Source organism: Chiroxiphia lanceolata, chromosome 6, assembly GCF_009829145.1.
Source record: "Chiroxiphia lanceolata isolate bChiLan1 chromosome 6, bChiLan1.pri, whole genome shotgun sequence".
Classification (NCBI taxonomy): domain Eukaryota; kingdom Metazoa; phylum Chordata; class Aves; order Passeriformes; family Pipridae; genus Chiroxiphia; species Chiroxiphia lanceolata.
In genome coordinates this window covers 61,456,542-61,483,968 of record NC_045642.1, presented here as the reverse complement: position 1 = coordinate 61,483,968, position 27,427 = coordinate 61,456,542, and the positions used below count along the sequence as shown (strand labels likewise).

The following is a 27,427-nucleotide window of genomic DNA, read 5'->3' as shown; positions in this document are numbered from 1 at the left end:
GTTGGACATGGGGTTTGGAAAAGGGGGAAAATGTTGCATTAAATTAAGCCAGTCACATTTCTTCATTATGCTGTTCTGGGTATTGTATTAACTTTTGGACTAATACATTATACACATATATATATATATATTTTTGTATGTATTTTATATATATATATATATCTTCCCTGCTCCCTAAACCTTCCAGTCAACACGCTGTGGATTATATAAAAACCAGAGCCAACTCTTCTCCTACTGCCAACAAAAAGCAGTGTTAGTCGTGTTGCATAGTGAAATAATCAAAATTATTTTATCAGTTTGTCATCATCATAATGCTTTGGAAATGGCACTTGACCATCCTGATGGCACTGAGCTTTCTGGCTCCCGGGCTGTGTGTCCTGGAGCTCTCGTGGGAAGGTCCCTAGGAAGGACCAGGAGGATGGGTGACCTTCATGGCCATCCCAGAGGGACCTCATGGCTGATGCTCCCTTAAAACTACCTGGTGGTGGGAAAAGTTGTCTTCTGCCTCTGCTGAGTGAGGAAATACTCCATGTCCCTGGGGTTCATGGGTTTACCAGAGCAGGAGTCGTCCATGAACAGTTTGCCCCCTTTTTTTTGTGGCCATGGTTAGGGGAAGATGGAGGCTTGAGAAAGGAGCCAGTGCCCGCTCAGCCAGAGTGGGAAATTAAAAAATTGGGCTTCGAGGAAGGAGGGATCTCTTTGCAGGGCATATTTGGATTTTTCCAGATTACAGATTATCATAGATTACCGCTGTTGTAGCGCAACAGGGGGATCTTGGGCATTTGGAAAACAGATGTGCTTTGTAATAAGTAGTTATAAACTTTTAGGAGGGAGAGAAGAAAGGAAGGTACTCATGTACTAATTAGCTTTTAAAATATCTCCTCTGGCCTCTGGCTAATTGATCTTATGTATATTTTTATTTTTTTTTCCCACTTGTCGCCATAATAAACCGGCACTGAGTTTAGTCTGTTTGAAGACATTACCAAATCTGTTCATTTGCATTTGGCTCTAAAGTAGGCACATGAGGCTGCAGTAACTCTGCTTCGTTTTGAAGGGAGGGGAGGGGGGGAGGAAAAAGCAGGGCAAAAAAAACTCTTTTTTTTTTTTTTTTTTTTAAAGACTGAAGAGTCTTTTCTGACAGCTAGTCAGAGTTAGAATTAGTTCAAGGAAATGTTAATAATGCACTGCCTGGCTTAATCCCTTTGATATCACCAGGTATCCTCCTGTTCATGGGTTAATTGCTTTAAAAGCGGAGGCAATATTCTGAGCGGTGGGCCGCTTCACCTTTTCACAGCTGTTACCATTGAGTGACAACTAAATCCCATGTGTAAGATGAGGAAGAGCTCAATCTCCAATTGGGAGAAAATTTATGTAAACCGCAATCCCTTCAGAATGTGCGGAAGTCACAGACTTTCTTGATTTACTCTGCTTTTCCCAGAAAGCTCCATTGTTCCCTTCCCTAAGTCCCATCAACCCTTTGTAGCAGAATATCACAGCGGCGGCAGATAGCTTGAAATATATAAATGCTATCATAGCTCTGATTAATAGCGGCGCTTATGAGTCAAGTCTGATAACGGAGCAGCTCTCCACTCAATTTCAGATACCGCTAATGGAATCTGTCTCCTGCAATTGTAATGTGAGAAGGGCTAATTTGCCATGGAGCTTGGAGCTGTCACCAGCCGGGGATTGGGGGGTCAGATGGGAGCTGCCAGGTTTTTGCCCTGCAGCTTGTATCTCTCGCTTTGAATAGCGCAGCCCCCTGCCTGCCAGGGAGCTGATAGGCCGCCGGGGGGTTTATGCCACTCGTACAATAGCGAAGGGCTGCATGGGCTGACTTGGTAATTGTGAAGCCAGCTCATTTTTATTTTATTTTATATTTTTTTCTATTTTTTTTCCCCCCCCTCTCTCTCTCTTCTCTCTCTTCTTTTTTTTTTTTTTTTTTTTTTTCCCTTCTTCTTCTTCTGCGGCTGCATAATTTCTAATAAGGGGTTTTAACAAAATGTCAGATTAGGAAAAGTTTCTGCAATTACCAAAAAAAAAAAAAAAGGGGAAAAAAACCTTATAAAACATTTAAATAGCTCGAGCCGGTTCCTACTGCGGGTTGGGGTTTTTTGGCTGCTGGTTATTACAGGCGCCCGGGATAAAGGTGTACCTATTTTCTAAGGATTGTGAGTCAAATAATGGGTTGAACTAATATACCCTTTCCGCTTGCAAAGACACCGGGAGAGAAGTTCTCGTTTGTGATGGCTGGAAGCACAGTTTTTACAACTCAAGTGTGAGTGCAGGGGGATGTTTATTAAAGCGGCGCAGCCGTGTGTGCGTTTTGTCGGTCTGTCATGAGCTGTTCCACTCGCTGAACTGCTCTGGAATAGCTTGGCATGGAGGCGTTGAATTTAATTACCAAACTTTCTTGGGAAGGCACTGCTAGAGGCAGGCTCTGCTCCAGCATGGTGGTGGGCATCCCGGGGGCGTGCAAGGTCTGAGGTTGGGATGTCCCATTCCTTGCTCCCCAGACGAGTTCTCACAGGCAGCTCTTCCCATCCCTGGTGTCCAGAGCCACTGTGGACCCACCGAGGTCCTCACTGCCATCCAGGGCACCTCACTGCAGGGCCAGTTTGATCCTCGCAGTGAGAGGATCCAAGGTGACATGGCCCCAGGGCATGAGGGCTGGGGTGCAAGATGCCTCTTGCATGTGCTGGTGACATTCACAGTACCATATTTGCTGAGGGTACCAGCAGATACAGTATTATCCTACAGAGGTGGTGTCCTTACTGGACACCTCCAGTCCAGGAGGACATGCACAAGAGGGTGCAAGGACCAGTTCCCCTTTGCCAAAATCCTCACTAGCTCAGCACTCCTTAACCATCTCTTCAGCTTGTGGTGTTTGGGTGAAATAACTGAAAGAAAGGGAAGTCAGGAAGTGGTGGCAGTCCCTGACTGGGTATGGGGGAAGTGGTATCCCATGCATGTGGTGGGAGGTGAGGGTGCTGCCTGCTCACCCCCACCCCAAAAATCCCAGGAATCTGTGGGGATGCTGAAGTTGGGTGCTGAAGTCCCATTTGGCACAAAGGACATCAATCAGTTGTAACCAAAGTGCCTGTTTGTTGGGTTTTTTTATGGTTTTTTTTGCCTCTTTACTTGGTTTCTCTTCTCTCCTCGTGACCATGAAGACTCGACCAGGACAGATAAGCCAAGCCCTGCTCTCCTTCCTCCTCCTCCAGTGCTGGGAGTGGAGGCTGCAGGCAGGGCTTAAGTGGCTATTCAGCTCCAGGTCCTTGAGGAAGAATAAAATCTGGTTTGCTATTCCCTGTAGTACCTGCACTGGCTCTTCAGTGCTGAGAGCAAGAGAAACTGCCTTTTGTCGCTGAGTGTTTGTGACTAAGAGGCAGGAAAACCCAGAGGGATTGGGTTTTTTGGGATAATTATTATTATTATTTGGGTCTTAAACTCATGTTTGGATTTTTATTTGTGTTTTATTTTTAAGTAATTCTTCTATTTCACCACCAATGCAAATATACATTTAAAATTTGTCCGTGGGAAGCTTGGTTGTTGAGTCTCCTATGTCCCATTCTTTTTAGCCTGCGTTAAAAAAAAAATTGGTTTTAAATTAATTTATTAACAAGTGGAACTTATTAGATTCAAAGTGTTAAATCTTTAATGCACTTGAAATAAAAATACATTCAAGGGATATGTCTTTGCTACTGCAAAGTGAAGTCACAGCATTGCAGAGGCAGAAGTTGCTGATGGTGTACCTGGAGCCTGTGGACGTGTACAGGGAACCACTGACATCAGGGTCATCATCTGCAGATGCAGGGAGAGACTGAAATTATAAAAAAACCCCATTAATTAGTTAATTAGTGTGGATTTTAAAAAATCAGGAGGGTTTTTTCTTATTCCACTGCCTAAAAAAAAAAAAAAAAAAAGATGGAAGACTGAGATCTGCTGCCTGTAAAGTTTTGGAGGGAACAGAAGGCAGAAATAATCAGCTTATTTCACTAGGTACAGATAGGTGTTTGCAGTGTTAAATGCATCAGCTTCAAATATAAACCATTCCAATTATCTTACTTTTCTTAATGAATCCAGTGCACAGAAGATTGCATTGGAGGAAAACATTTTAATTAAATTCCAATTCCCCCATCCATGTATGGCTTTATACCACTCATCTAATGCGGTTTTTACAAATTATGAAATATAAAATGTCTGCCATTATTTTCTAAATAAAAAGTAAAAACACTACTGCAGTTTTTTGTTAAATCCACGTAGATGTAACCTGTGCTTTTGGCTAACAGAAAGTTTTATCAGACTTAGAGGAAAGGCTAAATTTTAAGTCACAAACTGACTTTTTAGTGATTGGCAACAAATGAGAAGCTAAAAACTATAATGGCAAAAAAACCCCCACATTAAAATTTTGAATTTCATGTTTCCTAAATATTCCTGCAAACTCTTAATAAAAACCTGGAGGTAAAATAGTCCTGATTAAGGCAAATCTGTGCTTCCTGCGTCCTTGGAGCTGAGACCCAACCACACATTCTTTCAGCTGCGTGCCTGAAAAGGAAAACAAAACAATTATTTTTTGGTTTTAGTCTTTTCCTTTTATGTTTAGGGATGCCATGAGAAAATATTTCTCACAAAGGACCATGTGCCCTCTCCTTTCCTGACTGTTTCTGTCCCTCTGAGTGCGTTTTCAGCTGATGGCAATTTCTGCCCACGTTCGGAAGTTGGTTGACTGATAGGAAGGGGCCTTCTTCCCACTTGTCCTGTCTTGATAAAGTGCTCCATGTGCTTTGAGCAGGTCTTGCTCCAAACTAGTTATTCTGCAAAATCAAAAATACAAGCTGTTCCCTTGGCTTTTCCTCCACATATGATAAAGAGGCCTGGAAGGTGCTTCAGTCCTTGAAGTGGGGCTGGTGGTGGTAGCTGTAGTACCCCTGGGAGAAGCTTTGAAGACTTTCCCACTGCTGGCTTGACTTCAGATCTTTTCTTCTTTCATGACCTGACTTGTGTGTGCTGGGGCTGTTCCATCAGCAAGATATTGTTACTCTGAATGCTTTCTCCCAGGTGACCCAGCCGCCTTCTCCAAGAGATGCTCCTTACCCAACCTAAGCCTAGGGATTCCCCCTCCACTGCACTGAGCCTTATGGTGGGGTTTTGCCCATTTTTGCTCCTTATAAAGTCTCTCTTCTTGAGGGAGTAGCTGCCAGGCAGCCTTATGCCTACACTGTGCTGACAGGTGAACACTGGATGGTTATTTCCACTGCCATGGCTTTGTTGTTGGCAACTCCTTCATCCTCTTGTTTCAGTCATCTGTTCTTTCTCAAGCTGGCTCCAAAGACTGGGGGAAACAAGCTGGCTTTGGGGGAGCAGACAGTTACTCTCCCTGCTCCCTAAAATCAATGGGATAAAGCCCTCCTAGATGTTCCTTTTACATGAGACCAGTGGAGAATCTGGCTGTCTTGGGCCTTTGCCACGTTTTTTGTAGCACCTCAACTCAGTTTGAAAAATTTGTTCAAAGACAAAAGCATGAGTAAAAGTTGAGTGAGGATAAGTCTCTGCTGCTCTCTGCTCTGGAACCCTGATATGCTATCAAAAGGAGAGACAGTGTTAAGCAAATAAAAGGTATTTTCAGGAAAACACCCAGCTATTTCCTTCTTCTGACCACGGGGCACCTGCAGGCCTCCAGCCAATGTAGATGGAAGAGTGTGGGTCTCCAGGCTGGGTGGCAGAGCCTGAAGGCTCTGTGACTCCTTCTTGTCCAGCAGGGCTTCACTGCAGGAAATATTTGCATTGTCATTGTGAGTCGTGGGGTTTGATTTCGGTGAGAATGTGACCACGTACCATGAGAAAACCCCTTCCTGCCTTCCCCACAACAAATGACGTGCTGGTCTTGTTCCCTCTCCGTCTTGACAATGGTAGTTGGGTTGTTGAGCTCTTGCCGGAGTTATGGGAAGTCTCCTCTACCTCTTGTGTTAATCTTCTACAACATGCTGTGTCTTAACCACGGAAGTGCTGCCTGTGCCTGTAATTGAAGCAGCCACAATCTTCTGGCTCCCGAATGTCCTGCTTCCGTATGGGACATGTCACCACCAGCATCTGCGGTTGTAGATTGCACTGTCCTGCTTTGCAAAGCTTTTCATCCTTTTTATAGAATCACAGAGTCACAGAATGGCTTGAGTTAGAAGGGACCTTAAAGATCATCTTGTTCCAACCCCCCTGCTGTGGGCAGGGACACTTTCCACTAGACCAGGTTGCTCCAAACCCAGTCCAACCTGATCTGGAACACTGTCAGGGATGAGGAAAAAAATTCTTGGCTTGAAGCTTCTTGACCTCAGTTCCAGAACTCTGCCCCATCTCTTTGCACTTTCAGTTCTTCCCATCTCTGTTTTACTCACATTTTTATGCCTTTTCCAGCGAGTTTTTGCATCTCTCTCTGCCCTCCTTCACTATACACCTGTCAGTGTCTTTCCCACCTCGAGGCTGTTCTTTGTTCCACAGTGGTGTAGGTGGCTGACCTATGTTGTCCATGCCTGAGATTTTTTTGTCACCTCCCTGGGCAGTGTGTGCATTTGAGGTCATCACAGTGTCACTTCGTGCTGGAGACATCCAAGAGGCTGCCAGATGGCAGAGGCAGTGGTGCATGGAGGTCGAGCAAAATGAGCTGTATGACCATGTTACCCCATTCTCGAGGCAGGGTTGATTTAATTTGGCCCCAACATCATGCTGACAGTTGCATGGGATTCATTTCTGCTTGTCCTACTGGTGCCACTTGGTACTGTGAGCTGTTGCCTTGGGTGGACCTGATGGACATGGCATTTTTTTCTACCATATGGTCTTCATCCACCTCGGCAGATACTTGTTCTGGTTGCTTGCACTTTTGAGAGTTTTTTTTCTGAATCAGCAAACTCACAAATTCATCATTTCCTTTTCTGCTAACAGAACCTGCAGAAAACCTCTTGGTCTCCAGCTTCCACTTCCCAAAGCTGCTGTCTTGACGTTCTTTAGGAATGCAACACATTTCTATTTGTTTTTTCAACATCCAGTGTTCTTACAGGAACTTAGTGCTCCGTGCATGCAATGGACTGTCACAAAGTGGAGCTTAACAGCCCAGCTTTCCCATGAGTTTCATAGGAAACTTGTTCAACCTGGAGAAGAGAAGGCTCCAGGGAGACCTTAGAGCAGCTTCCAGTACTTAAAGGGGCTCCAGGAGAGCTGGAGAGGGACTTTGGACAAGGGCCTGGAGGGACAGGACAAGGGGAATGGCTTCCCACTCCTAGAGGGCAAGTTCAGGTGGGATATTGGGAAGAAATTGTTGGCTGTGAGGGTGGTGAGGCCCTGGCACAGGTTGCCCAGAGAAGCTGTGCCTTCCCTGTCCCTGGAAGGGTTCAAGGCCAGGTTGGACGGGGCTTGGAGCAACGTGGTCTAGTGGAAGGTGTCCTTGCCCATGGCAGGGGATTGGAACTAGATGATCTTTAATGTCCCTTTCAACCCAAACCATTCCGTGATTCTTTCTACTATTCTATGAAACTAAAGGCAGCACCAGCTCTGTTGACATACAGGTCTGTGAACTCTGCCTAGTTTTGGATCCTGACCCTTCAGTGCTCATTGAGCAGAGGTGTCCTCTGTCCCACATAGCTGGGATAAGTCTTTTAGCTTGGGTTGAGTAGCTTTTGCTTAAGCCTTATTTCATAAAACTCAACTTGCAGGTTTGAGACTTTTTATCAAGAGGATGGGATTTCTTTCATCTCATTTGAACTCTCATGATATGCTTAAGTATTTTCTGGGAAAGACAAGGAGAATTGGTGAATGGTTGGAATGTTTGCCTAAAATGGTTCTTTTCATCCAAAGATTTTTGGGAAGGTTGTTTTACCTTTTTTTACCTTATTTCCTTGCAAGAATTTCAAAGGGATTTGCAAAGCTCTTTCTTTATAACTGAAAGTTTGAATTGTTTCAAAAGTTTAGTCCAAGCGTAGGGATGTTATGTAGTGGGTTTGTGTATTGGGGATCTCTTGGGTTTTAATTATACATAGCCCTGCTGCCCTTTCTTGGTGTTTTTCTTTAGGAGCAGAAGCCACTCCTGACTCAATTCCTGGAAACTCCATTACATCTTTCCATTTTCTGTTTGAGTGCCACATCTTTCTGGTAGCAGGGAGGAGGAGAGCACAGCCAGAGCTCTTGAGGCTGAAAACTCTGCCAGACAGGTTGTGTTTGTCTCACCTCTCCCCTTAGAGGAGGTGGACTTGGACCTGCTGGGGTGGTTTGGCAGCAAAACCAACACAGCCATGTTCATGCCCATGAATGCCTTTTCTCTTTGCAGTTGTGTGATTTTGAAACTGTATTAGTGCAGTGAGTGATGGGTCTTGCCTTGGAGAATTTCGTACCAAATACTTGGACCTGTGTTGAACGAGGGGAAGTTTAGACGTTGGAAGAGTCCACCACAGTGACGTGTGTTAGTGAGCAAAAGAGCAGATACCTGATTTGCTACTGAAAGAGGTTCCAAGTCACCTTTCTTCAGAAGTTTAATGTTTAAATCTGTACTTTGCAGACACAGATTTAGAGTCATAGAATCACAGAATGGTTTGGGTTGGAAGGAACTTTAAAGATGATCTTGTTCCAACTCCCTTCCATGGACAGGGACACCTTCCACTAAACCAGGTTGCTCCAAGGCCTGTCCAACCTGACCTTGAATATTTCTCCTTGGTTTCACCTTTGATCTGAAACAATCCTACTTGCTGTCAGTTGGGAGTTTTCAGGCTGGTTTTTTTTTCCACTTCCATTGATTTTTTGAGACTTCTTCCCACAGTCTTGGTGTTGAACTCTCTACCACCTTTAGCTTGTCTTGCTCTGGCCTTGAACACCTCAGAGTTCCTTTCTTTTTCCCCACTGTTAACTCCTTGCTTCTCACCCTCCAGCTGCCTCCTGCAGCTGCAGATCTCAAAGTGCTTTACAAAGGAAATAAAAATCATTAGTCCTATTTTGCAGATACCTGCAGATACTTCGTCAGAAGCAGCAGAGTGGCTTGTCTCAGGCTACCCAGGATGTCCAGTGTCGATGGCAGGAGGAGGACTAGACACCTGGTCTCATGAACCCTGCTTCTCATTTTTAATGGATTAAAAATTCCTATTCAGACTGTCCTTCTTTGACATCTACAGAAATAGGTTGTCTGAACTGAGGTCATTTTGGGAAGGTGGAAGAAAAGCATACCCAAGAAGAGGAGCCCTTGCTAAAGAGTAGTCTGCCAGCAGGGCACTTCTGCTCTTAGGGACTGTAGGTTTTGTGTCCTTTGGTTGCCTTTTGTGTCAGAGCTATGTCAGGGTAAGTCTTGTGTGGACATCCCCCCTCCCATCAACGCTGGGTAGAACAAGTCACCTGGGGACATTGGCTGTCCTAGAGGATATGGTCACTATTTAGGACCAAATTACACAGGTAGCTCGATGAAGAAGTTTGGTAGCTTATAAGTTTTGTTTTAAACCTGCTGGAAATGTTAGAAATGATTGGAGTTGTGCGTCTCTGGGATGGAACCGGAAAATGCCCAATTTGTGGCAGAGACTGGCTTAGTCTTACAGAGGGATGGTGAATTTCTGGGGAGAAGCTTTGTCCACAGCTATTTCTGGTTTTGGATAAGGCTTAATTGAGCTGGTTGTGTCCTATGTGGCATCTTTTCAGGGTGACTTCACATTGGGGAGACCTTTCAGACGGACAGAGTTAGAGCTGCTCCCAGTGAGACTGGGTGGGAAGAGCCACTGTTGTGGAACGGGCCTAATAGGTTTCCTGGGCTAAATTCCATCTTGTGGGCTCCCTGCATGCCTGCTGCAGCATCAAACTAAGTTGGCCAAACAGCTCCGTAGGGAATGTGTGCCATAATCCCATCTGGGAGTGGCAGAGATGACCGGCTTTTGGGCTCACAGCCACCCCAACTGTGGGTGCTTCACTCGCTCCCTCACATACTGGAGCCGACACCCATTTTCCGGGCTCCCGACCCTGGTGGGCACCTCTCCCTGCTGGCAACATGGGTGCCACAATCCTCACCAACCCCACTGAACACCTTCCCCCCGTCCCCAGGAAAGCTCTGCTAATGCTGTCCATCATGAATAACTCTAATCCAGTCTTTATTTAGGGCTGCACCCTTGCTGGCATCTCCTCCGGCGGAGAGTATCCCGTTAGCAGCGTGACTCCCGACCCGCCGGGCCGTCACTCGTCAGGGACTCTGGGCCAAATTCCACTCCGGAAGTTTTCATGGCTTTTGCAAGGAGCAAATTCTTTGGTGTTGGGGTGGCTCACAAACGGGCTGGCTCTTCCTAACTGCAATCCTTTGGCAGAGAAATTATTAGGAAGATATTAACCATATAATGTTTTGGCAGGGTGCTGGGTGGCAGCCGCCGCTGCTGCTACAGTATGTTTTAAAAAAAAAAAAACAAAAAACTTAAAAAAAAAGAAGGACAATAAAGTAGGCTTTTTTTTGTTGTTGTTGGAAAAGAAGATTTCATGTTATCTGTGTTTGCAGGCTTTCTGGCTCATATGCTGGAGGAATCCTTGCTGCGGGGGTGTTTTCATTTTCTCGTCTAACATGGCAGTGGTCCATCACGGCGGAGGTTTTCAGCTTAAACAATCTGTTTGTGGGGCTGCTGATGGCTCTCACTGCTCATTTTGAGGAGGCATCCACTGCAAAAGAGAGATCAAAGGTAAAACATCTCAAGGAAAGTGAATAGTTCTTTATCTTCTGTTTTTTAATTGTCACCTGTCTGTTTAATTTCCTATTTGTTTATTGCTGTTTTAGTTTTGTTTAAGTAAAAAGGCCGAATTTTGGGACCTGGTTCAGCACCTGTGCTGGGTGATGTCCATTCCTGATGTACCTGGATGTTCAAAAGTGCCAAACATTGAAAAAAACCTTCACACTTTGTTTAAGGATTGAGTTGGGACCTGTTGGATGCATTTGGGGCTGGTTTGTTTAATACCACAGGGTGGAAATATGAGAAGCAAAATAATTTTCATATAAACGTTGTAGTTCTTCCTGCATCAAAGACACAAACTAGGCTGTGGGTGTTCAAGGTTTTGTTTTAAGAACTGATATTTTTCTTTGGGGTAAATAGATGTATTTTACGGAAGACTTCATCTAATCAGAAACTCAGGTTTCTACTCAAAAACAGAAACAACCAAATTTTCAATCAATTTTTCTTTTGAAATTAAATGTGCCCCTAAAATAATGCCATTGTTAAACACAGAGACTTTAAATTTCATGCTTTATTCTCTACTTTATAAACAGACTAGGCAGCCAAATGATATTTTTGCTCAGCAGTCTTGTTCTCTCTACTTTGGTTTGCCTGAACATCTGATCTCTTTTCCTCCGACAGACTTGCCTGCTGTGACTCCTGTAAATTGTGTGAATAAAAGGATTTTTGTCAGGCTAGGCTAGAATTTCAGGAGCCTGCAGTGGTAGTTTACTCAGCTTCGTGAGTTCTCAAATAACATGTTTTATCAATGGTTACAGAGACCTTGTTTCACCACTGGAATTTTATTTTTTTTTTTATTTTCTAATGAGCAGTGCCCCAAGATCCCCACAACCTGAACTCCACGGACACGGAGTTGGGCATTTTCCAACCTCCTCCCATGTTTCATGTGCCCAATTTCCAATGAGACTTTCAAATGAGATTTTCGGAAGCAGTTAAGGAACTTGTTTCAGTGGTGTTTTGGGTGTCTGGCATCCCACGCCTCGAAGAAGCCAGGCTGCCAACAGCAAGCTCGTGGTGCTTTTCATAAATCAGATGGGCATACAGACATCTCCAGGGGTGTGCTTGGGGTTCATCAGTATACTTAAAAAATCACTGAGGTGGTTCTGAGACCTGCCAGGCAGCTCTGAAAAGGTTTTTCTGAAGTTATGGCAGGTGTTTCCATGACAAGGCAGCGTCCAAAGTGGAATGCTGAGCAGTTAATTTATAATTACAGGGTGATGCCATCACTACACCAAGGCAAGTGTTTGCACCTCTCACACCACCCTCACCAGTAGCTGAAATAAGCAGGGGACGTTTAAGTTGGATATTAGGAAAAGGTTCTTCATCCAGAGGGTGGTCAAGCACTGGAACAGGCTCCCCAAGGAAGTGTTCACAGCACCAACCCTGACAGAGTTCAAGAAGTATTTGGACAGTGCTCTCAGGCACATTGTGGGATTTTTGGGGATGTCCTGTGCAGGGCCAGGAGTTGGGACTCGATGATCCTGATGGATTCCTTCCAGCTCAGGATATTCTGTGGTTCTGTGGAAGTGCTGTCCTCCTTGGGGCTGGCTGGGAAGGTGAGGATGGGTTGTCTGCTCCTGTCCGTGGGACTCTAGTGGCTTTTTGCCCACTGAGGAGCTGCCCTTGGCATGGCTTCAGGATGTAACATGGACCAACTGGGCAGTGATGGTGGAGGAGGAGGCAAATTCAGAGGAGGAGCAGTGGTGTAGGTGGCACTGACCCAAGGATTCTGTATGGACTTGTTCTTGTAGCCTTCCTCAGTGAATATCAGCAATCCCCTGCACTGTGCTCCATAGTCTGGATGCGTTACCTGTTTCATCATAAAACTCTTTTGAAGATGCCTGAAATTGATCTTTTAGATGAATGAGGGATATCAGCCTTAATTCCCAAAGTTTGTGTAGCCCTGACTTTATGCCTCTGTGCCTGAAGAAGAGTTAAAAATCATTCCTGTGATGAAAAATGAGGTCTCTGTATATAGAGGTATTATTTCAGGGTATGACTTCTGAAAAAATTTGCACCATTTGGAGTTAACTGCTCCCTGTACAGCCTCCCCTGTGCAGCTGGGGTTTGGGAATTGGATTGGACTCCTCATTAGGATGTGATGATGCTGCATGGGATCTCTGTGTGCATGGACACACAGCAGTTAAACCAGACACTTCTTAAAGAATATTTTCTGTTAAATGAATGAAATCTCTCTGTAAATAGCCAAAAATAACCTGTGATCTGTGTTATAATTGACCAGTGCTCGCTGATGTATTTGCCTTTCTCTTCTAAGGGTGCCATGGGCTGTGCTGAAGCTTTTTTGATCTCTGGGTGTTTTTGCAAACCGTAAGCAGTGATTGTGGATGTTTTTTTCTCCCCTCTCAGATCTCTAAGCTTGGTGCCTTTTGCTGTGGGCTCAGTCTGTGCAATCAGCACACGATAGTGCTTTACATCGCTTGCATCGTGCCTTGGGTTCTCGCCCGGCTCTTCAGAAAGTCGGTACGTGTTTTGCTGACCCTGTTTTTCTGAGGCAGTGGGTAATTCTTCTTTCCAAGCACTGCTGCCACCTCTGTGTTGATCTGCAAACAGGGAGAGTCAATGGTCTGTCTGAACTTGTTGGTCATAACCCACTGAAGTTACAGTTCATCTGTCTGACACCAGAGCCGCTGATCTAAAGGGGGCCTGGTTTAAGGGGGGGCTCCAAAAAGGCTGGAGAGGGACTTTTGACAAGGGCATGGAGTGACAGGATGAGGAGAAATGACTTTAAACTGAGGAGGGCAAGTCTAGATTTAGATATTAGGAAGAAATTGTTGGCTGTGAGAGTGGTGGGGCACTGGCACAGGCTGCCCAGAGAAGCTGTGGCTGCCCCATCCCTGGAGATGTTCAAGGCCAGGTTGAATGGGGCTTGGAGCAACCTGGGACAGTGGAAGGTGCAGAGGGGTTGGAACTAGATGATCTTTAAGGTCCCTTCCAACCCAAATTATCAATGACTCTGTGATTCTGTGATCACAGTTTAGGAGCTTTACTCGTGCCAACAGTCTGTGACCCACTTGTGTCTCCTGGCACAGGAACACTCTGCCCCAGCTGTTTCCAAATACCCTGTAAGCTAAAATAATAATGGGAGCTAAAAACTGCTCAGCCTGTAGGAAATAAGAGCAAGTTCAATGACCTACCAAACAGGTTGGGGAGAGTCACAGCCATATGGAGTGTGTGTGTGCTGCTTCTCCTGGCTGGTGACGCTGGCTTTCTCCTGCCATGAGCTTACCTGGAGATGAGTTTCTGTGTGTTGGCTCCCTGGTGATAACAAAAACCATGTCCACTCACGGTAGAGCATCTTCTGACTGCTATAGACAGCTGAAGGTGCAACCAGAACAAGCAGCATGGCATGAAAGGCATGGAGGTTTGTCTTCCCTTGGGATGTCCCGGGCTTGGTGGCCTCCAGCTCAGATGTGTCCAGGACTTGAGAGTCCTAGAAGAGATCAACTCTCAGGTAAAGAGCTGGAGAGGACCAAAGGAAGGCTGACCTTCATTGCAACAGCAAGCCTTTGATCCCCTCAAATCTATCCCCTTCTCAAGATGTCCCTTATTTTACACCTCTTTTTATTAAACTTGGTTGTTGTGTAAGTAGGTGAAAACACATTTTTGCATTCCTGGTGTTTGGAGGTGATATGCATCCATTTGGATGAGGCTCCTGGGTGCCATTCAGGGACCCTGCCATGCTCTTTTCTGCTGTGGCTGGTTTTCTGTGAGTCAGTGCACCAGGCTGGATGCAGATGTGTTGTAGGAACTCTACTTTGCCCATGAAAGAGTGACACGTCTCAGCCATACAGGTGCTCTGGCCATTTTGGAAGTGGCTCGGGGAAACCTCCACCTACTTCCACCTCTTTTGTCCCTGTGAAGATGACAGTTGGGCAGGTGGCTGCCAGGCCAGTCCTACCTGTATTTTTCCACCCTTAACCAGATAAATCCTGTGTGGTTTCAGTAATGGCACAGGGTGAAGCATTTGAGCTGCAAGAGGTGCGGTGCAACTCAGGCTAGCCTGATCCAAAATCTGTTCAGCATCTCCAACAAACCTCTTTCTGGCTACATAATTCCCTTAACATGATGAAGACTCACTTCTGCAATATATTTGTGTTCTTTAAACAGAATTTTTAGTTGGTTTTTTTTTAACGGGGGAGGTCTCTGTGATTTCCAGCAAGGACAATGCTGTGCCAATATAATAATCCTGGGAGATGCTTTAGACAGCCCAGTAGTGCCTGCTGCAGAAAACCACCTAATAAGAAGGATAATTGATAGAAAAAGTGCCTTTTTTAAGTAAAAACGAGCCGTCTTTCTTCTGAAGAATCTGGCCATCACCCTTATCAAGCTCCTTTTTCTCCATAGATCATCCCTCTGGATTGGTGCCTCTTCCCTGTAACCCCAAATGCCGAGGAAGTGCTTTGATTGACAGGGCAGTGGCTAAAAGATAAAGCCAGCGTGCAATATTCTAGGGTGGGATTTTCCAAAGCACTTAAAGGAGTTAGGCACAGAAGTCCCTTTGAAAGTCTTGTCTTCCTGACCCCTTAGGCAGTCTTGAAAATCCCACCCCAAAAGTTGGCCTATCCAATTTAGCCACTGTAATCACGATAAAGTAAATGGCAAAACTGACTCCTGATGATGGTGGTGATGTGTGTAGTTGTACTAGAGCAGCATTTATGTGGGTTTTTTTTTTTTGCCAGATGGAATACCAGCCAACTCTTAATCGCTGCAAAGTGGGTTATCTCAGCCTTGCAGTGCTTCAGCCATCTATGCATGTCATGCCATGATTTAAATGTGAAAGATGCAATGAGTATGATAGTCATGAGTCCTAGCTAATATTATTTGCTTCACTTAAATTTCACCCTGCCATGCAAAGGAGATCAGTTTGATGCAGTTTCCTAGTAATCCACAAAATCGTAAGGTTTAACATAGCATTTTGTAGGGACTTACTATAAATTGAGAGATCAGCTCTGTGTAAATATATTTGATGTTTTTTCTTTATCTGTTCTTGAAGTTCCAGCGTGATTAAACTAAAATAAACATTGTTATGCAATATGACATATTTTGGTGCAGGAATTGTCCCCAGGCCATTTGCTGAAGTTGGGTTTATGCTTCTTGGCTGGTTTGCTGCCTTATCTCTATCTACCGGCTTCGTCCTACCTCAGTCGAGCCCGTTGGACATGGGGAGACCAGACGACTCTTCAAGGATTTTTGACCCACTTTCTCAGGGAGGAATATGGGACATTCAATCTGGTAAATAAGGGTCGTTTTCTAAATTACTTTCTTTTTGACTTATGCAACTGCTCTTTGTGACGATTAAGGGCTCGCGGGGAAAGAAATTGAAAATGTTTCATTTTTTGAGCGTTTATTTCTGATTTCGACCTTCTGACCTGTCAGGTTTTCTGGGAAACGGATCACGTGGCTGGGAAAGCAAAAAAAGATAATTCTGTTTGCCTTCATGGGGTGAGCCATATTATTTCCTGGGAGCTGTCTGGTGTCTTGTGTATGTAGAGCCCAAAGAGCAAACTGTGCTAGAGGGAGATGGTGACATCAATTTGGTGGTTTTCTTGTTTTAAGACAAATATTGTCTTATTTCTCTATTTTTAAATTGGACTTTTAAAGAGGTCACGAGCAGCTTTCATTTCAAAATTGTTCCTCTTAACTTACTAATACTGAATTTAAACTAATGGTTGGTTTGGGGGGGTTTCAGGAACGTCTGATTTGAGTTTCTGAGGTCTGTGCTCTTGCCAAGGAAGGGAAGCATTGCATGGTTTGCATCTGCCTCCTCCAGCCCTGACTTGGATGTTTGGCTGTGGCCACCCAAGGAAAGCACGTGCCCATCACCCCAGTTTCTGTCCTCCTGCTTCAGAGATTTGGGTGCAGAGGGCTGGGAAATGACACCACTGGGAAGAAAAAGACAAAGAGGTGTGGTCTACGTGTTGTGTCACTCCTTGAAGCCCCACATCCCCAGAAGTTAAGCCCCTGCATGCAGCCAACGTGACACAGCAAGCACCATCACTGTCCTATTACAGCTGTGTGGCTGTAGGATGTGTGTCAAAAGACACGATAATTCCTGCTGCTGCCACTAAATCTTTCCAAAACTCCTACAGAGATAAGATCCACCCTCTGAAGGACTTCTGAGATTTCCCCTGTTGCCCTATTCCCAGCCGCCTCCCGAGGATAAGACTCCATTGGGCAGAGCAATACCAAGGCATGCAAATCCCTTAACTCCTCTCTCCATCAAATATGATGAATTCAAGTTGATGTTCAGGAGGCTTAGGGATGGACTGCGTGTAATCCTACACCACAAATCACATTTGAACTTGTCTGAAGCAGGAGCAATAAATACAGCAAAATCCAAGCGTTTGGTCCCGGTGCCAGCTGGGCTAATTCCAGAGCACTGCCTGGATGGACAGCCAGCCCTTGCATCCCGTAGCTCTGTTTTAAGGGCAGACAGGGTCTAAAATCACCTCAGAAAATGCTCAGGAGGGGGTTCTACCTGTAAGCCAAGGATCAGAAATGTCATCTCCTTGCGAGGGATGTGTCTGGGACCAGAAGCCGTCAGCCGCCACCAGGGTGGGGCTTCAGGAGCTGTGAGCTGGCTCTGCATCCTCTAACACTTATTTTTTAATTAAAACCCAAATGCAATTAACTATTCCATTTTTATTGAGATTAAGTATTCCTTCCAGTCCTCCTGAATCTGTTTACCTTACCTTTTTTCTGGTAGCCACCGCTTTTCCAACAAGCAGCTGTGAAGGTTAATTCCTCACCACCACTGAGCACGTCTTCTTTCCCAGACTTGTGCCATGGATTGCAGGTCTCTGCAATAAAAATTCCCATGTATCTCATATAGATCTCATACAGCTCTGTCAGGGCAGAGGAGATGGGGGCAAGTCTGCTAAGCAAGGAGGAATTGAGGCCTACAGCTTCTCTCAGGCTGTGGGGAGATGTCCCAGAAAATAATTGCACTGTGCAGATACAGGACGTGGCCTCAAGTTGTGCCAGGAGAGGTTTAGACTGGATATTAGGAAAAATTTCTTCACAGAAAGGGTGTCAGGCATTGGAACAGGATGCCCAAGGTAGTGGTGGAATCACCATCCCTAGAGGGATTTAAAAGCCGTGTGGACGTAGCAGTTGGGGACATGGGTTAGTGGTGAACCTGGCAGTGCTGGGTTAATGGTTGATGATCTCAGAGGACTTTTCTAACTTAAATGATTCTATGATTCTATGATATAGCAGAGGTCAGGCTCAAATCACCAGGGTAATCCGTTGTCAGCACTTTGAAAAAGTGCTTATCCAGGAAGTAAACCCGTCACATAAAACAGGAATGTGGGAGAATATCTTGCAATGAAGGTTTGAGCAGAGCTTGCTGCCTTTTTGCAAAGAGAAAATTGAAAGACTTTCCTTGTCCCAGTGATACTCAGTCAGTGTATAGGTTTCTCATGTGCTTCTTTCTTTTCAATATTTCTCATGTGCATCTTTCTTTTCAATACAGGCCAAGTCCGAGACAGGATCCAGTATGAGAGAGATGCTGCTGTGAGTAACATCTTGATATGCCTTTTAGTGCAGAGAAACCTGTTGCTGCTGCTGGTATTTTGGCCAGAGTGGCTCCTGTCCTTCTTTTCCTAGTCTTGATCCAGAGCTAGGGCTGGTGTGTGTCACAGGGACAACATGCATGCCTGTTTTTCCCGTTGAAATGCTGGATCCCCCTCCCCGGTGATTTTTCCTTCAAAATCCTGCCACGTAAACCAGCCTTGTTCCCATTTCTGGTAAACTTAATCACAGAAGAATGGCAATATGTTATGTTGTGCTTATTCCCAGTTTCTCCTGACACTTTAACTGAGTGCAAGGGGCAATTAGGGGGTGGCACATCCATGCACTAATTTCTCCACAGTTTCCAGCTGGCGCAGATGAAGTCGGAGCTCTCCCTTCCCGTCCTTGCCCTGGCACTTGTGGCCTGTGTAAGCACAGCACTGCTGTAAGTAGGAGGACAATATTTGCTTTGATATTCACTTTCTCACTGGCTTCATGGGCAGCTTGTTTTACCTTCTCCTTGCTGGGGCAAAAATTGCAGCAGTTGGCTATGGTCATCTGTTTGTGAGAGCAAAATATCCCTACACTCCTGGTTAACCCTGTGGCTTTGTAGGTGGCAAGCTTAAATATCCTGAAATCCTCGTGGTTTTTGTGTTTTGAAAACAGAAGTTTCATAAATGGCAAAGGTAAAGAAAGGCTCATTAGCTCCTTGTATTAAATGCCTTTAGGTGTGCAAAGAGTTAGTGGTTTTCAAGCGCATGTAACTTCTGTTTTGTTTTATACCGTGCCTCAGGAGTGATATGTTACTTTTTTATAGGACAAGGCAGCAGAAATCAGCTGTGATCTGGCTCTTCACTGGAATGCTTTGTCTTTATTCCCTTTTCTTTGCTTGGAGAGCAAACTTGGATGTTACAAAGCCTCTGTTTCTAGGCGTGGTGAGTTGCACTCTAAAAACTGCTCTGGCATGTTAATTTTTGGCAGAAACATTAAAAACCTTAAAACCACCTAACCAGGGGGCATAAGGTACAAAAATATACTTACTTATTCTGTTTCCTTATAGCTGGGGACACAGAAATAGGGTCTGTGAGAAACTGTGGCTGCCCTATCCCTGGAAGTGTTTCAGGCCAGGTTGGACGGGGCTTGGAGCAACCTGGGATACTGGAAGGTGTCCATGTCAGGAGGGTGGAATGAGATGAGCTTTAAGGTGCCTTCCAATCCCAATTCTGGGATTCTGTGGTGTTGTGTCCCAGGTGGAGCGTTTCTGGCTGCAGAGCAGTGCTGTGGTGGCTGTGCTGGCAGGGCTGGGCTTGGCAGCCCTCACCTCCCTCGGGAACACCGTGCTAGAGGGCAGCCGGGTGCTGCCCTGGCTGGAGTGGCTCTCTGCACTTGCTCTTGTTGCTTCTCAAGTTTGGACAAATTACAGGTAAGAAGTCCCCTGGGCACGTGTCTTGGTGCAGCCCCACAGGGCTGTGGGGTGCTGTGCAGTTGGGGTGCTCCTGTGAACCCCCCACTCCTGCTCCTGGGGTTTCTGTCCGTGTCAGGAAGTGGAAAAGGCACTTCTCACATCCCACCTAAGATTGCATGGTCACAGCCTGCAGGACTCCCTTGTTTGTTCTCCCTCAGCATCACCAAGCACCAACTCCAGGCTGTAAATATGTGTGTCATGTAGGTTGAAGGAAGAAAAATCTGTAGAGACTTAAACTTCTAAAAAAACCTGCTTGTAAGTCTGTGCTTTGTTTCCTAAGCAGGTTTGCAGAATTTATTTGACCTGAACTTCCCTTGCTTTCCTTCAGGTTTCCTTGTGCCCTGTGTTTTTTTTCTGGCTTTTTTTCCCCTTTTTGAAGAGTTAAATGTATAGTGTGGGGCTTCCTTATCCCACAAGCACCTGCAGTCACTTGGATAGGAATCAGTGTCGTAGTAGGGATGCTCAAGTAGAGGTTGACCAATGAAGCATAGACTTCATCCTCAGGAATTCTTCCTTTGCACACATCTTTTCCAAAGGCTTGTCCATAGGTGAGCCAGTCATAGCTCATGTCCTGAGTCAAGTCATGGAGTGTCCTCTTCTTGAGTCCACTGTGTGCACACACAGATGTGTAAGAAAAAGGATATAATCTCAGGTGATGTAAATCTGCTTCTACCTGGTGCTACAAAAACTTGACTTTTCAATGCTTAGTTAAATGCACTTTTAATGCTTAATTAAAACATTATAGGATGAGGAAGATTTCAGGTACTTTACAGAACCGTCGTTTTACTGGCACTTCTGACACCAACAAGTAAGACTTTTGGTTTAGCCCAATAAAAAGAATCAGAATTAAGGTGAAGGCGTTCAATGAGTGTGTATTTTGGCTATACTGTAGTGGCTTATGTCTGTGGTTCTGGTTTCTGGGGGACTGTTGTCTAAATGTTTCATTTCTATATCTCAGTTTCTCTGGAGATGATTAAGTTGGAATGATTAAGTTGTTGATGATGCTCCATCCCTGGAAGTGTTCAAGGCCAGACTGCTCAGGGCTTAGAGCAACCTGGTCTGGTGGAAGGTGTCCCTGCCCATGGCAGGGGTGGTGGAACAAGATGAGCTTTAAGGTCCCTTCCCTCCCTTCCCATTCTGTGATTCTGTGATGCTTCCAGCAAGATCTGACTAGGGTGGATTTCTGTGGTTGCCTCTTGCATAAAATTGTTCTGAAGATATGCAAAGCCATGCAAATACCTGGTTTTGAGATACTGGTTTTTATCTGTTCTCTTTAGTGCTTGTGATCAGAGCAACAACTATGTTGTTGACAAGTTTGCAAGGAATCTGCTGTCCTCTATGCCCATGGGTGCAGTGATCCTGCTGAGAGGAGACTTACCTGGGAATGCTCTTCGTTACCTTCATTACTGCGAAGGGATGAGGCCAGATATCACCTTAGTGGACCAGGAGGTAGGTTCAGAAAGTGCTGCTTCAAGAGTCATCAGGCAGATTGAAACGGGAAGCAAAAGTTCGGTTGTTCCTTTATCTCCTTGAGACGGTCTCGTTGTTCAAATAAAACTCATGATGTGGAAATAAATAAAATTGATATTTTTTAAAAGGGTCTCGGGTAGCCCTGGGATGGAGCATGGTGTGCAAGGCCCATTCAAGCCCAAAAAGCCACCAGTGAGGCAATAGTGGCTAGAGAGATGGGAAAGCCAAATTCCTTCATCACTGCAGATATCCAGATGTGCCACAGGGCTGGTGTTTGCCTTGCTGAGGAAGTTTGTTCCAGCTGTTTTCTGCAGTTGCCCCAAAATACAGATGTTGGGGTAGAAGAAGACTTCTGGGATCAGCCTGGAGAGCAGCAGGGCAGCAGTTGCCCCATGGATAATGCAGCTTTTGGGTTTCTCCCGAGGGCTTTACCACGCATCCCCTGCATCCCCTCTGTTACCTTGGTGGTTTTGCAGACTTCTGTCCCTGTTTTTTACACTAAGATTGAGGTGCCGTGTGTCCCTGGGTGATGTTTGCACTCCTTCCTTTTTAACTGAGGAATGGGAAAATAATAAAAAAAACCCTATTACAGAACAAAACACCTACATTTCTACCACCACGTCATCCTCGCGCTTGGCTTTGCAACAAGAGTTTGTGACTTGCTGGCAAACCCCAAACCCAAAACCTAATGTTTAACCAAACCAAACCCCTGTTGTGTCTCTTACCAGCTGTTTTGTGTTAGAGTGAGGACCACGTGCCTCTGATCAGAAACCAAACTGGTGATCCAGTGTGGTGGTGTGGTCACAGCCACCGCTGGCACGGGAGGTGACTTCACTGAGCAAACAGTCATCACTCCCTCAAAACCCATTTCTTCTGGATGTAAAACGGATGAAAACTTTGAATTCTTGTTTTAAGTATGGCAATATTTTTTTATTGATAGATGATGACTTATGAGTGGTATTTACCCAAGCTGGCAAAGCATTTACCTGGCGTTTATTTTCCTGGGCACCGGTGGAATCCTGTGGAAGGAGTATTACCCGACGGGACACTTGCTTTTAATCTCCATCGTTTCCTCAAAGTAAATAAACAGTAAGCATTTCTTTCATATGTAACAGCTTTCCTAAAATCTTCGACCCTTTTTTTTTTTTTTCTCCCCTACAAATTGTTTATGGAACAGCTTGGTACTGCATCCAAAAGACCAATTTTCTCCACTGACTTCCTCCCTGGTGGCGAGATTATTCTTGCAATTAAAGCAAATATCTGTGCAGGAGTAACTCCATCCGGATATAATGTTGCCTGTTGTTTTGAGCCTGGTTTGGTTTTTAGGAGGGAAAAATAAGAAGGTGATGATCAGAGTGTTTACTGATCATTTCTTTTGTTGTTGTTGATACAATTCATCACAGAAAAAGGAACGTTCCCGTGCACTCAAAACGACGATGGCTGGAGAGCAAATTGCTGCTGCTTCTCCTTTGTGAACATTGTGGCCAACTGATTAGCATAGAATGAATGTATTCCAGGAATAATCATCATATAAAAATAGCTTAGTAAGAGTGGAGAAAGGATTAGATACTCACATGAATAAGAATAGCATCTGCATTTAGAGTAGCCGGGGTGAGCCTGGCGAGGGTGGGGAGGCAGAAGAGCAGAGCCAGGTGCTGTCAGGAAGAAATGGGCTTCTCCTACGGCTTCTGGCATGTTTGTGAGGTCCAGGAGAGGGGAGAGGATGTACCACCTGTGCTGGCTGCACAAGATGGGCAATGCCAGATGGGGTATTCGCTTGCAGCAGAAGAGCTGTTTTGCAAACTGGCCCAAAATGTGCGCTTTCTGATGTGAGATGGTCTGGACAGGTGTCTGTGCCACAGGAAGAGTTGTGCTGCACAACTTAGATCCACAGGTAAAAGCCAACTCTCAGTCTCCAGTATGACCCCGTTTCAGTAAAAAAGCACAAAAGAGAATTTGTTTACCAATGTCTTTTCTTCTTCCTATCACACCTCAACCAAAAATTTAACCTCAAGATTTAATTTCATGCACGAAATTGTATCACTAACAGAGATCACGGGAAGCAAACTCACCCTGTGACATCTTTCAGAAGCTTCTTTGTTTCTTGCAAGAGGTTAACCACCACTTCTCGTGACAGGAAGGTTTCCCCATGTGTGTCAATGCTTGGCCTCAAGGGTAGGTTTGTACGTTGCCTTAGTCTCTCTTTGAGGTCTTGAATACTGGAACAGAAATATTCCCAAAGAGGATTTCACTGGATGGAAAGTTTTCATACTCAAATTCAACAACAATTTCAGATATTTTAGTTGTTAACTTAAGAAACACTGTGTGTGTGGTTTGCTCAGGGACGTGGGGTGGCCCAAGGTCTGGCACGGATTCACAATTGCTCTCTCTTGGGTTTTTTTGGCAGTAAGGAGGTGTTTGTCTGCATAGGTCTTCATGAAGGTGACTCGACCTGGAGAAGGAGCCATTCGCTCTGGCCCTGGGGGACGTGTGAGAAGTTGGTTCCTTCCAGTGTTGTGTTTGACCCAGGGGAGTGGATCCGTCTCACCAGGAATCTCTATAACTGGACTGAAGACTATAGCAGGTACGAGGCAGAGGAGACCTTGCTCCTTCCTGCTCATCATTCTTCTGCCAGCAGCACTGTCACATCCTCTGCAGCGCTGCAGGAATTAACATGAGCCAGGATCATGATGGTTTGTGTTTCAGTTGATATAAGGAAGAAATTCTTCCCTGTGAGGGTGGTGAGGCCCTGGCACAGGTTGCCCAGAGAAGCTGTGGCTGCCCCATCCCTGGAAGTGGCCAAGGCCAGGGGCTTGGATGGGGCTTGGAGCAACCAGGTCTAGTGGAAGGTGTCCCTGCCCATGGCAGGGTGTTGGAACTGGATGGTCTTTAAGTTCCCTTCCAACCCAAACCATTCTATGATCTATGACTTTTATTAGCGTGAAATATAGCGAGGACATTTCTAGTCAAGTATCAGCTCCAGTTCTGGCCTTAAAACTTGAACAGGAGCTAAAATCATTGAGGACTTGATACATCCAAAGGTTTAAATGTCATAGACTGATCTGCCATGGTAAAAAACCAAATCTCTCACTTCGAGAACTGGGATGCTGTGAAGCACCTGATATGCCAGAGGCTCCTTTTGTGGAGAGAGTGGAATAAGGTTTATGAATGACAGAGGGTCAGCTGAACTCCCTGCTGTCAGAGCCATAGGCTTCATGATGGGTTTTCTTCTGCTTGGGAGGTCTGTAGCTGCCTGGGTTAGAAGGGCTGTGGTGGGTGAAGCAAAGTGACATGGATCTGATGGCTGAATTTTATTCTTATTCCCATTTAGTTTCAGTCCCTCTTCCTGGGAAGCTGTTGCCAATGAGGAGATGTGGCAAGCCAGGTAATTCTCCATTGCTCCCTTCCAACAGCCAATGCCAGCTCACTGGTGTGGAAACACACACCAAAGCGGGCAGCTTGATGGGGCATGGCCTTATTGGATCCACGTGTGCCAAGCTTTGGAAGGAAAAGGCTGGCAGGATGAGGTGAAGCGTGCAAGGACTCCAGCAAAGCCTTCAGGAGAGTGCTCGATTTGTTCACCTAAAGGTTCTGCTCAAAGTATTTCAAAGGAGCAGAAAGCAGTTGGGGCTTAGGGTGAGAAAATACATCAGGGAGAGAAATTTGTGTCGCTGATGACTCAAATGGAGGTGCTGGTTCTGTCCCATACGTGGATAGCCGTGCTGAAAATGTGTATAACCACGTGAGGTGAGCTGGTTGCATTAAGCAGTTACTACATGGAAGTTTTTCTTGTTTTCCCAGGATGAAAACAGCTTTCTTTATATTCGACCTTGCGGAGAGTGCCACTGTGACTGCAGAAATGAAATCACAACTTTACACATTTGCATACAACGTAAGTCATCTGTCTGGGTTAGGAACGCTCCCTGCAGCCTCCATCATTTATTTTTTTCCCTTTTCTTTTACATTTCTTGACTCCACAGAAACGTGTTTCCATACAGGCCCTGTAATCTGTAATCTGCATTCCCCTTGTTTATCCAAACTGGGAGCACAGCCGATTCAAAGAGATTTGCTCGGGGATTTTATCCATTCCTACTTGCCCCCTCGGTCACAGAGGATGCCAAAAGCTAACCAGTCAACACCCTGCTTTTGCTATAATTATGTTGTCTGTGCTGGGCTCCAAACCCATGCCAAGAGATTGCTTGTCCTGAAGTTCCCCCTATGCACTTGTCCTCTCTGTCATTACACAGTCGTGCGTCTGAGCCAGCAAGTATAAAATCCGACAGTCTTCTCAGTGCAAATTAATTCTGCTGCATTTCACACCAAAGAATAACACCCATAAGCTGGTGTAGGTATCTCTGGAAATACTGGACTGCCTGAGATGCCAACAGATGCACGAAGTGATCAGTGTGTGACAGCAGAGAGGAGCAGCATTTCACACCCCAGCAGAGGGTCAACAAATAGTTTCCTTAATTCTCACCTGTTTTACTGTGATTTTTTTGCTGTTCTGCAAAGTTCTCAGGCACGTGCCTGCTGTTGAGCTTATGAATATTCCCTCTCAAGTCAACAGACTCCTTAAGTCCTGTGGAAGACGTCCTGATCTCCTGAAATATTGGATAAATGTCTTCCAGGCATGGCGGTTAAATCTCTTTTTTTCCCCCAGCTTGGTGTAACACCTCTCTGGGGGAAGCACATAATGTGCCGGGGGGTTATCACCATCATCTGTAATGTTTCTAAACAAACAGCTGCTGTCGGAAGGGAAACGTTTCAGCCCCCCTTGGGTTTCTGATTCATGCTGTTGAATGGCAAACACAGAGTGAATTACAGAAATACTCCGACTCTGGACTTGGACGATTCTAAATAGCATCTGTTCCTTCACGGGCAGTTTTGAAACACTGTTAAGAGCTGTTGGTCCCCTTAGTTCAATTAATTTGCCTTCCCCCCCCTTCTTTTTTTTTTTTTTTTTGTTTTGTTCCTGTAACAGTCATACAAAGAAATTGTCAACTCTCATCCCAATCACCCGGTGAACTGGCACAAAAACTACGCCATCGCCTGCGAGAGGATGTTGCGTCTCCGTCGGGGGGACGTGGATCCCGAAACGTTGCTCTCTGAAACTGTGAAACATTTCCTGCTGTACACCGAGAAAGCAGAGGACGATCCCCAGCGCCGGGACATCCTGCAGGCTGTGAAGCACCTGGAAAAAGAGCTGCAGGGGCTGAGGAAAAGGAAAGCAGACCTGAGGCGGGGAGCTGGGTAGCGCCCGGTCCCCCACCCGCCTGCTGGAGGGCTGGAAGTTTGAAGTCAAGGCTTAACATCTGAGTTAGTCCTTGACAATGTGAGAATGGTTTTAAAAGGTGGCAGAACTGGCAGCAGAGAGGAAATCAAGTGTGCTGGAACATGCTGATGTTTGGTCTTCGATTGCTGTTGCCAAATGAACTTTGGGGGTTCAGGGGGGGAGGCTCATCACTAAAAAAAATACTGGGTTTCAAAAAGGAAAATTTTTCTTCTTAAAGGAACCTGTGATTCAGTTGTACTATGAACATTTATCTTTTTTTTAATGAGTGCAGCATCCTTTATAGATGTAAAAATGTATTTAGCATTTAATTGTTTCCTCTGTTACTGAGCCAAGAGGTTTTCTACAGCCATTTTTCATTAGCTGTTCTGTGCCTATGTGGTTTTATGGTCACGGGACAGCGTGGTTAGGTGGGTTTCCCTCAGGACATGGATGTGGGATGGTGCCCTCCCAGGAGCCTGTTTTGAATGTGCTCTGTGCCCTGGCTGTGCCTGTGCCCAGAGGTCCTGCAGAATCATAATCAGAGAATATTTTGGGTTGGAAGGGAACTTATATACTGTTTCGTTCCACCCCTCTGCTGTGGCCAGGGATGCCTTCCACTATCCAAGGTTGCTCCAAGCCCCATCCAACCTGGCCTGGAACACTTCCAGGGATGGGGCAGCCACAGCTTCTCTGGACAACCTGTGCCGGGGCCTCACCACTCTCACAGCCAAGAATTTCTTCCCAATATCCCACCTAACCCTGCCCTCTGTCAGTTTGACACCAAACCCCCTTGTCCTGTCACTCCATGCCTGTGTAAACAGTCCCTCTCCAGCTCTCTCAGAGCCCCTTTAGGTACTGGTACCTCCTTTTAGGTACCCTTTGCTTTGCAGGGATGTTTTTTTCATTACACTGGGATTTTTTTTTGGGATAGACCTTATTGCTCTAGTTTTCCAACAGCGAGCA

At 45.4% G+C, this 27,427-nt stretch overlaps 1 protein-coding gene across 2 annotated transcripts in view; it reads left to right on the top strand.

Moving 5' to 3' along the window:
* TMEM260 (transmembrane protein 260) overlaps positions 1 to 26,841 on the top strand; it is a 36,934-nt gene extending 10,093 nt beyond the window's left edge. The window contains exons 2-15 of one of the 2 annotated variants that reach the window (XM_032692237.1): positions 10,112 to 10,387; positions 10,499 to 10,676; positions 13,092 to 13,205; positions 15,798 to 15,977; positions 18,220 to 18,260; positions 18,619 to 18,702; positions 19,075 to 19,192; positions 19,508 to 19,680; positions 21,000 to 21,171; positions 22,133 to 22,281; positions 23,600 to 23,776; positions 24,524 to 24,577; positions 24,994 to 25,084; positions 26,174 to 26,446. In XM_032692237.1, the coding sequence (XP_032548128.1) occupies positions 10,344 to 10,387; positions 10,499 to 10,676; positions 13,092 to 13,205; positions 15,798 to 15,977; positions 18,220 to 18,260; positions 18,619 to 18,702; positions 19,075 to 19,192; positions 19,508 to 19,680; positions 21,000 to 21,171; positions 22,133 to 22,281; positions 23,600 to 23,776; positions 24,524 to 24,577; positions 24,994 to 25,084; positions 26,174 to 26,446 (1,848 nt within the window). In that variant the 5' untranslated portion in view covers positions 10,112 to 10,343. Of the gene's footprint in view, positions 1 to 10,111; positions 10,388 to 10,498; positions 10,677 to 13,091; positions 13,206 to 15,797; positions 15,978 to 18,219; positions 18,261 to 18,618; positions 18,703 to 19,074; positions 19,193 to 19,507; positions 19,681 to 20,999; positions 21,172 to 22,132; positions 22,282 to 23,599; positions 23,777 to 24,523; positions 24,578 to 24,993; positions 25,085 to 26,173 lie in introns of both variants that reach the window. The other variant, XM_032692236.1, reaches the window with a different exon arrangement.
* The last annotated feature ends 586 nt before the right edge of the window (positions 26,842 to 27,427 follow it).